The following is a 9,031-nucleotide window of genomic DNA, read 5'->3' as shown; positions in this document are numbered from 1 at the left end:
AGCAAGTGGCTGTGATTGGAAGGCAGGTCTAACTTTAGGATAATGGTCATCATTCTGTCTCTTCTGCAGAGTTCCATGACCTCCTGTAGTCAGACCATTACAGCACTCTTGGGAGGACAGCCTAAATAGTTTTGCAGCTCTCTGGGAGATCCCAGCCTGCACCTGAGAAGGTCCTCTGGGCCCCACCCACTCTCAATGCTTGCAGCCAGCTCTGTTTCTCTGAGGATCTGCTATAGCTACCAGTTGATAACCAATGGCCTCCTGTCCCCACTGTTCCCCTTCTTGACCTTTCTAGGCCAATCGCACAAGGAAACAGCCCAGGTGTCAAAATCTTAGATTCCACCTGCCCAGCCCAGCTCCATCTTGGCACTACATCAAATAGTTGAGCCACTGAGCTTGTTTGAGGGCCAGAGCCTCTGCATGTGTGAACAAATCTCTGCTGTTCAGCTGGAGATATTCCACTGAGATAGGAATAGAGATGAAGAAGATGGGAACAGAGATGAAGAAGATGGGGACAGAGATGAAGAGATGGGACTGAGATGGAGAAGGCTGAGCAGAGATCAGATGCCAGTTGTCTGAGCATCAGGAGCACATGCGGAGGATACTGAAGCCAGATGCTGGGCAGGGGAAGGGGGCATCTGGGTAGGGCAAGGGGGTGTGTGGCCCAGGCACCCCACTCAGGTACTCACCTGGTCTCTGAAGACTGGGTCTTATGGTTTCTTGGGCACACAGCTTTGTGTGTATGTAGCTTGGGGTTGTCTCAGCTGAGGGTTTTGTAGGTCCCAAATGGGAGGGACCTAGAGCCAGCAGGGACTGGCAGTACCCTGGAAGGGATGGGTGGAGCTTGATGTGGTTAGCTGTTTATCAGATTTTCACAGATGCTGTGCTCACTGAAGGAAGTAGGGGTGGCATATGGTGGGGGGTCAGTTACTGTTTTAGACCCCCAGCTGGAACCAAGCTTAGAAAATACTTGTGGGTGGGTTGGTTATTTTGTTTTTCCACCTGTCATCTGTACTGTGTCCAGCCTGGAAGCCCAACCCCTCCATGGTGGTCTACAGACCCAGTCAAAGGAGAGGGGGAAAGGCCAAGATGGGGGCAGGGCTACTTTCCTTCTGGTTGGCTCCAGGCCAGCAATGAGGAAACTTAAGAATTGAGGTCAGGACAGCTCAGTTTTCTGGAAACTCCCTGCTTTGTGAGAAAGTGAAACCACAGTGATGGTTTTCTGAACTCTCTGCTTTGTGAGAAAGTGAAACCACAGTGATGGATGTGGACTGGGTGAAGGAACTGAAGGTAGGCACAGCAGGGAAGGTAAGTCTGCTCAGCACAGGAAAGGAAGACAGGAGTCTAGAGGCCCTGGCACAATGGTCCAGATTCATGGTTCCTGGGCCACCTCAGGCAAGTGCTTCTCATAGCTGATGGAAGAACGGCCCCCTGAAAGGCTTCTTTTTCCCTGGGCTCCCAGGAGGCTCCAAAGACCCAATGAGTAAGAGGCTAGGGCTGGGAGGGGCACAGGGCTCCTTAGATAGCTGTGGGCCATCCACTTTAGTGTTTGAACTAAGATCAAGCTCCACTCTGAAGGCACCCAGGCTCCAAGTCATAGGTGTTAGTCTCCTGAGCCATTATTATTGTTATTTTAAAATACTTTATTTTTAAAATTTTGTTTTTATTTTATGTGTATGTATGTATTGCCTGCATGTAGGTAAGTGCACCTGTGTCATGCAATGCCCACAGCAGACAGAAGAGGCTGTCGGATACCCTGGAACTGGAGTTATGGACAGTTGTTAGCTGCCATGTGGATGCTGGGATTCGAACCCAGGTCTTCTGTAAGAACAGCCAGTGTTCTTAAACACTGAGCCATCTCTCCAGCCCCTATTATTATTTGTCTTTTTGAGAACTTACTATGTAGACCAGGCCGGCCTTGAACTCACAGAAATCCACCTGCCTCTGCCTCCTGAGTGCTGGGATTAAAGCCTTGCACCACTATGCTTGGCCTCTCTTGAGCTTTTAATAATTCTCCTTGACACAGTCAGAATTATTTGAGGGAGTCTCAACTGGGGATTGCCTCCATCAGATTGGCCTGTGGGAGTGTCTATGGGGCATTTTCTTGATTGTTGATGGATGTGGGAAGGCCTAGTCCACTGTGGTCAGTCCCATCCCTTGGCAGGTGGACCTGGCAAGCTGGCTGAGCACCAGTCAACAGGAGCAAGCCAGCAACATTCCTCTGTGATTTCCCTACCCTGAGTTCCTTCCCCAACTTCCGTCATTAATGGACTATTAGCTGCAAGTGTAAGATGAAACAAACACTTTCCTCCCTAAGTTGTTTTTGGTCATGGTGTTTATCACAGCAACAGGAACACAAACTAGGACAATAATGGTCACCTCGGGGGAAAGCAAGGCCACATGGTCAAACCCAAAGCTTCTCCTCACTTCTTCCCCTTCTGCAGGTCTCTGAGAAAACACCAAAGGCACCCTTAACTTTTTAAAGATTTATTATTTATTTACGTTTAATTTTTTTTTTTTTTTTTTTTTTTTTTTTTTTAAACGGGGTTCCCTTTTTACCCCCCAGCTGTCCTGGAACTCACTATGTAGACCAGGCTGGCCTCGAAATCACAACGATACACCTGCCTCTGCCTCCCAAGTGCTGGGATTAAAGGCATGCGCCACCATGCCCAGCTTTTAATTTTTATTTTATGTGTGAGTGTATTGCCTGCATGTATGTAAGTGCACTTGTGCAGTGCCTGCGGAGATCAGAAGAGGGTGTTGTCCCCTGGAACTTATGGAACTGGAGTTAGGGTGGTTGTTAGCCACCATGTGGGTGCTGAGAACCGAACCTGGGTCCTCTGCAAGAGCAGCCAGTGCTCTTAATTCCTCAGTCATCTCTCCAGCCCCTATTTTTTATTTTTTAAAAACTTTTGTTTGTGTGTCTGTCTGTCTGTTGAGTTTGTGCACGTGTGTGTTAGATGCCCACAGAAGCCAGAAGAAATCAGATCCCCTGGAGCTAGCTAGTTACAGGTAGTTGTGAGCCACTGAAAGTGGGTGCTGGAAATTGAGCTCAGGTCCTCTGGAAGAGCAGTATGCTCCCTTAACCACTGAGCCACCACTCCAGCCCTTAACTTAGGTTTTTTATTGTGCTCAAGTAAAACCTGCCTAATCACTGAAGAGACACAGAGAAAACAGTGGTAAAAGTTGGGGACATGGAGGATCAGGTTTCCAGTAGGTCTGTCCAGTGTTCCTGTAAGGACAAGAGCGTGGGTGAGAGGCAGTCCAGGGGATTGGAGGGTTTGGGGAGGAGAGGGCCAGAGTCACCTCTCACCTCTTCTAAGTCCAAGTCCTCTTCCTCTTTGGTGTCCATGTGGCACAGCCAGATCAGGTCTCCCCAAAGTAGTGACTTCTTACAGCTGCCAAAGGGTGCAGCTGGTTAGAGATGATACAGTCGGGAATCCAGCCAGCCCCTCCACCTAGGCTCTGGGTTTCAAGATGAGGATTTGGCTAAACTGCATTGGACCACAGGGTACCAGCTCCACAGGTGAGGAGGGCCTGGACTCACCTAGGACAGTGCCCCTCCAGGGGCAGAAGCTGCTCAGGTTCCTCCCGCAGGAACTCCTGGGCCAGGCAGATGACGTGAGCCCTGAGGGGACAACCAGGGTGGGGGCAGCACAGGGGGTGCTCTTCATCCTGTAAGAGGTGGCAGACAAGGAAGGCAGGCAGGGAGGTTGTAGTAGAGATGCCATATTATGGCTGTGTATGAACAAAGACAGCCTGACCCCTTTTCAGTTATGACCACCACTGAGCCTGATCTGTTCTGAGAACTTGTTCCTTCTGATTTCTCTCAGAGCTGTTCTCTCCAACCAAGGACTTGCTCTGTTTATTGGAAGAGCACATCCGGCCAGGCCTGATGGCACACTCCTTTAATCCCAGCACTTGGGAGGCAGAGGGAGGATCTTTGTGAGTTTGAGGCCAGCCTGATGTACATAGCGAGTTCCAGGCCAGCTGGGGCTACAAGGAAACTCTGTCTCAAAAAGCCAACCAGCTACCCAGGGCTACAAGGCAAGACTCAGTCTCACAAAAAAAAAAAAAAAAAAAAAAAAAAAAAAAAATGCCAAAAAGAAAAAGAAAGAAAGTACATCTGTATGTACATCCAGCATGACATGGGAAAGAAATGAGGAACTTGTCTCGTTAGGGGATTGTCCCTTTCTGATGTCTACTGACACAGAACAGCATATACAACCACAAACAGATGTTATCAATCTAATCTTACTGTTCGCAACATAAAATGGGATAATTCACTGCTTTGGATGGTGTTTGCTACTTTCAGTGCTCAATATTTTCACAACATACACAAATTATTCTGGGTTGGGACAGTGAAGGGTCCTAAGGTGTATGTTTAACTTACAAAAGGATATCAAGGCCTGGTAAGCTTGTTTACATTGTGAAAAAGTTGAGGTACTGTTAAATGATCTCAAAACAAGCTTAACTTTGGTTATAAGGTTAGGTAAGAGTCCCATTTGTGATGTAAGGCATTCCCAAAAATGTCATCCCCACAGGGAGTAACATTTACTGAGAGCTTGGCAGAAATTACTGAGCACCTGTTCTGTGTTGGCTTCTGTTCCACAGAAGTGAACAAAGTACCCTTCTGGCTGTTGGAGTGAAGACTGGTTATCTGGTAATAAGGTGGATAGCAAGTGAGATAATGTTAATGAAAATGGGAAAGGAAGAGAGCACACAGAAGAGCTGAGATTTCAGATGAGGCCAGGAAAGATCTCAGAAGGAAGATAGATGGTAGGTCACCCATTCCAAAGATCTAATGGCCCTGATACCTGTTAGGTCCAGAAACAGCCAAGTGTACTAGTGTCCCCATTTTGGAGATGTGTCAGGGAGGGCAAACCCTGAGGTCTCAGCCTTTATGCGCCCCTACCTGCAGAGTGTGTGCACACAAGGTACAGCTGGCCTCCGCACCCAGATCCATTGGGGTCTCGCTGTCAGTCGCAGTAGCAGCAATTCCCTTTGTGGCCAAGGACTGGGGTGGTGGTGGCCCAAAGGTGATGGGCATGTGTGGTGGTGGTGCTGGACAGAGATCATGGTGGAAGTCGGGTTGTAGCCAACGCAGTGTTAGCGGGAGGCGCACCCATGGTGCGGCACGCAGCATGTGCGCCAGCACACGTAGGTGGAAGGTGAAGGCTGCCTCACTGCGCAGGCGGGGCCCCACGTACGCCAGGCGACGTGAGGCTTGAGGGTGCTGCCAAGCCCATTCAAACTACAGGAGACCACAAGAGAGTCAGGGTGGCCCCCAGGTTAGCCCACCCTTAAGCCACCCGTCTCCTTTCTTACCCGAAGGGCAGCCACAGCAGATGGAAAACCATACAGAATGAGCACCATCTCCCTGAGGACAGAGAGGGCACAGGACCAGTCAGTCCCCATCACCCCCAACCACCACCTGTGCCAGTCCACACTAACAGAAGTCTTCACACTTGCCTATTTCATTAATTAGGTCCAGCCCCTATCATGCAGGTAAGACCCATTGCACCTGCCAACCTCAGGCTAGTCCCCCAGTCCTTCATTCCTTTCCTTTCTGATTGGTATTCCAGCCCCAGCTTTGCTGACCACGGTGCCCATTTCCTGATCTCTGCCTTCTTTAAAAATTTTTACCAATGTACATTAATTGTATGCTGTGCTGTCCAATACCCACGGAACCCAGAAGAGGGTGCTGGATACCCTGGAACTGGAGTTATGGATGGTTGTTAGCCGTCATGTGGATGCTGGGAACAGAACCCAGGTCCTCTGCAAGAGCAGCCAGTGCTTGTAACTGTATCTAAATTTCTAATGAGAGAAAACATGAAATATTTGTTAAATCACTTTTAGTTTGCTTTCTGTTGCTGTGATAAAACACTGACCAAAACCAACTTGGGGAGGAAAGCATTTATTTGGCTTACAAGTTATAGCCCAGCATTGAGAGATGCCAAGGCAGGACCTGAAGCTGACTATGGAGAAACACTGCTTATTGCTTGCTCCCCTGGCTTGATCAGCTACCTTTCTTACAAAGCCCAGGCCAACCTGCCTAGGAAGGGCACCACCCACAGTGGACTGGACCCACCTACATCCCTCAGCAGTCAAAAAAACACCCAAACTCCTCACAGACAAACCAACAGGCCAATTGGATGCAGGAAATTCCTCAGCTGAGGTTCCCTCTTTCCAAGTGACTCTAGTTTGTGTCAAGTTGAAAAAGACTAACCAGCACAATCACTTAACATGAAACCTGGTTCCATCCATTTTCCACGAGTGATATAATTTCATTTATCTTTTTGGCTGAATAAAAGTATTTTTTGTGGAGCTGGAGAGCTGGCTCTGCAGTTAAGAGCACTGGTTGTTTTTCCAGAGGACCTGGGTTCTATTCCCAGCACCCATATTGCAACTAACAACTGTCTGTAACTCGTTCCAGGGGATCCATCGCCCTTTTCTGGCCTCCATAGACTTTGCACGACACGGGTGCACATACATGCAGACAAAATACTCCTACACATAAAATAAAAAAAATTTTTTAATGAATTTTCTATGCTACTTTTTTTTTAATCCACCCATCTGTCGGAGTCATCTAGATAGAACTTGAACCCTTAGTACCCCAGTAACCATCCCAAGTCTTGGTCATCAAACAAATTCTAGATCCCTGTCCGGAGAGCCACCGCGTGCTCACTCGTGCCTATGCTCGCCCTAGTAGCAGGCCACGACCACGAGGTCCGCTTTCACACCACTGGCTCCGCCTCCACCGTTAAGCCTGTGCCCTGGCAGCCCGCCTCCTGCGGCAAGCCTTCCTCCCGGCAGACGCCCGGGCGCTCTCACCAGGGTCCTCTCCCGCTGGTCCGCCAGGCCCCGCCTTTTCTGTGACCGCCGTTGTGCTGCTGGACCCGCCGAGCAGGATTGACGGTGAATCCCACGTAAACACGGCCCCGATGCCTGGGATTCAGGCAGTAGAGTAGGTAGACGCCGAAGAAGCGCCCCGACCTCGCCGCCTGTCCCATCGGGGCCTTGTGGGTCGGAGCTTCCAACTGGAGGGTGATTTCTGGGACCTCGGACCTCGGAAAGAGCCGGGTGGCCAGGGCTGCAAGATACGAGCTTCTGAACCAGGGCTCGGCGGGTATCGTGAGTGCCCCGGGCACCCAGAAATGCAGTTCGGCACACCCTCCCGGCTGGAGGAGGGAGTCCAAGCTCAGCTTCTGAGCCCCGCGGCCCTTGCAGACCAGGTCCAGTCTCAAGCCGGCTCTGATTGGTTAACCGTGCCCGAAGGCGGAAGTGCTGCACCTAAGGCCGCCCTAGTAAGGGCGGAAGTAAGCGCCTCCGAGGAAGTGGCTGCAGTAAGGGCAGAAGCAGGGTGCCCGGATTCCGACAGGGGTCCTGTCCTCGCCGGGCTGTGGCCCCTCCGGGTTGCAGCGATGGAGCTCAGCGCCGACTACCTCCGCGAGAAGCTGCAGCGGGACCTGGAGGCGGAGCACGTGGTGAGTTGGAGGCGGCGGGGACCAGCCAGGTGGTGGGAGGGCGGCTCCGGCGCGGCACCACAAGGACCCTTTCTCCTGCTGGGTAGGAGGTGCAGGACACGACTCTAAACCGTTGCGCGACCAGCTTCCGAGTCCTGGTGGTGTCGGCTAAGTTCGAGGGAAAGCCACTGCTCCAGAGACACCGGTGAGCCCCTGGGACTCCCCGGCTTCAGGTTAAGGGCCGCAACCCTAGTCTGCACCCGGCCCAGTCCTTACCCCCGCAGCCTTGCAGTGTGGCCCGTGCCCCGGGTTTCTCCTGTCCTTGGGGTGCCTTCTTCAAGTTTCGTCTTGTGTCCCCTCCTTGAATTCTCACACCTTGGAGACACTGTCTCCTTGGTCACGCGAGTTTGGGAGACCACAACCTCAGCCCCGGCCTGTCTCTTGACCCAGGCTGGTGAATGCGTGCCTAGCAGAAGAGCTCCCACACATCCATGCCTTTGAGCAGAAAACGCTGACCCCAGAGCAGTGGACCCGGGAGCGGCGGAAATGAGGGATCAAGAGCTGTACAGCCATTAAACCGTAAATCAGGACCAGCTTGTGTTGGAGTGTTGTTTGAGGGGTATAAGGCTGTCAGGGACTTGGCCTTTCTCTGACTTTGATCTATTGTGAGTTCTTTTTTGTTTTGTTTGTTTTGGTTTGGTATTTTTGAGACAGGGTCTCTCTGTAGCACCAGCTGGCCTGGAACTCACTATGTAGACCAGACTGGTCTTGAACTCAAGAGATCCGCCTGCCTCTGCCTCCAGAGTGCTGGAATTAAAGGCGTGCACCACCAGGCCCAGCCTGATGTAGCTATTGTTTTACCTAACTTGGATGAATTCCTCTCCTGAGCTTGGTCTTCTAGGTCTCAATTTATAAAATGAAAGTTCTTTCCCTTAGTCCTGGGCAAGCCTTCTCTGTCTACACCTGTGGTCTATATTAACAACATGGTTAGCCCTTAGACAGCTATGCCTTCCTGTCCTGCCAGACTTACAAGATACAGAGGTGTGAAAGACCTCAGGGTTTCAGGCACTGAGCAACTGAACACACCTCTCCCGTCCCTGGCATCACAGTTACTGGACTCACAATATAGAAGTCCTGGCAATTTCTCCCTCCCTGTATCTTAGAGGAAGTGGTGTCCAGTCCAGGCTCCTCAACACCTGGAGTTCTGCTTTCTGGCCCATGGAAGAAATCCCAATGGAGCTTGTCTTTTTTTTTTTTTTAAAAAAAAAAAAAAAAAAAAAAACTTTATATATATGAGCTTATTTCCTGCACATGTAAGTGCACCACTGTCATGGAGTGCCCATGGAAGTCAGAAAAGGGCATTGGACTGCCTTGGCCTGGAACTGGAGTTATGGATGGTTGTTAGCTGCCATGTGAGTGCTGGGAATTGAACCTGGGTCCTCCATAAGAGCAGCCATCTCTCCAGCCCCAGAACTCAAGTCTTTAATAGTTTTAGACTTACTATGACCACAGTTGCCTCTGGTAGAATGATGGGTATGTCAGTTGTAGGGGATGTAGTAGGCAAT

The 9,031-nt window shown here is 50.5% G+C and overlaps 2 protein-coding genes across 3 annotated transcripts; one reads left to right on the top strand and one right to left on the bottom strand.

Moving 5' to 3' along the window:
* Window positions 1–3,131: 3,131 nt before the first annotated feature.
* Slx1a (SLX1 homolog A, structure-specific endonuclease subunit) lies at window positions 3,132–7,044 on the bottom strand. Of its 2 annotated transcripts, XM_008823925.3 has the most exons (6): window positions 6,835–7,044; window positions 5,329–5,380; window positions 4,916–5,254; window positions 3,548–3,675; window positions 3,314–3,398; window positions 3,132–3,232 (listed from the first exon to the last, which is right to left on the bottom strand). In XM_008823925.3, the coding sequence occupies exons 1-6, from the start codon at window positions 7,011–7,013 to the stop codon at window positions 3,203–3,205; spliced, it is 813 nt and encodes a 270-aa protein (XP_008822147.1). In that variant the 5' UTR covers window positions 7,014–7,044; the 3' UTR covers window positions 3,132–3,202. The 2 variants fall into 2 exon arrangements, with proteins under 2 accessions (XP_008822147.1, XP_008822146.1); XM_008823924.3 differs by lacking the exon at window positions 4,916–5,254.
* Window positions 7,013–8,056, top strand: Bola2b (bolA family member 2B). The gene is made up of 3 exons (XM_008823926.3): window positions 7,013–7,487; window positions 7,574–7,671; window positions 7,917–8,056. Exons 1-3 carry the CDS (start codon window positions 7,158–7,160, stop codon window positions 8,014–8,016), a joined length of 528 nt encoding a protein of 175 aa, XP_008822148.1. The 5' UTR covers window positions 7,013–7,157; the 3' UTR covers window positions 8,017–8,056.
* The last annotated feature ends 975 nt before the right edge of the window (window positions 8,057–9,031 follow it).

The sequence above is a fragment of the Nannospalax galili genome, unplaced genomic scaffold (genome assembly GCF_000622305.1).
Source record: "Nannospalax galili isolate Female #2095 unplaced genomic scaffold, S.galili_v1.0 scaffold788, whole genome shotgun sequence".
NCBI classification, from domain to species: Eukaryota; Metazoa; Chordata; class Mammalia; order Rodentia; family Spalacidae; genus Nannospalax; species Nannospalax galili.
Note: the sequence above shows the minus strand (reverse complement) of the source record. Positions and strands in the feature narration are given on the sequence as shown.

Bases quoted from the DNA above. Each gene is read 5' to 3' on its own strand.
- Slx1a (XM_008823925.3), bottom strand. From the start codon at position 7,013: ATGGGACAGGCGGCGAGGTCGGGGCGCTTCTTCGGCGTCTACCTACTC. The intron at 3,676-4,915 runs GTAGGGGCGCAT...CACCTCTTACAG, and splicing joins TGTGTGCACACACTCTGCAG to GATGAAGAGCACCCCCTGTG. The intron at 3,399-3,547 runs GTGAGTCCAGGC...ACCCTTTGGCAG, and splicing joins CTGGAGGGGCACTGTCCTAG to CTGTAAGAAGTCACTACTTT.
- Bola2b (XM_008823926.3), top strand. From the start codon at position 7,158: ATGCAGTTCGGCACACCCTCCCGGCTGGAGGAGGGAGTCCAAGCTCAG. The intron at 7,488-7,573 runs GTGAGTTGGAGG...CCTGCTGGGTAG, and splicing joins ACCTGGAGGCGGAGCACGTG to GAGGTGCAGGACACGACTCT. The intron at 7,672-7,916 runs GTGAGCCCCTGG...CTCTTGACCCAG, and splicing joins CCACTGCTCCAGAGACACCG to GCTGGTGAATGCGTGCCTAG.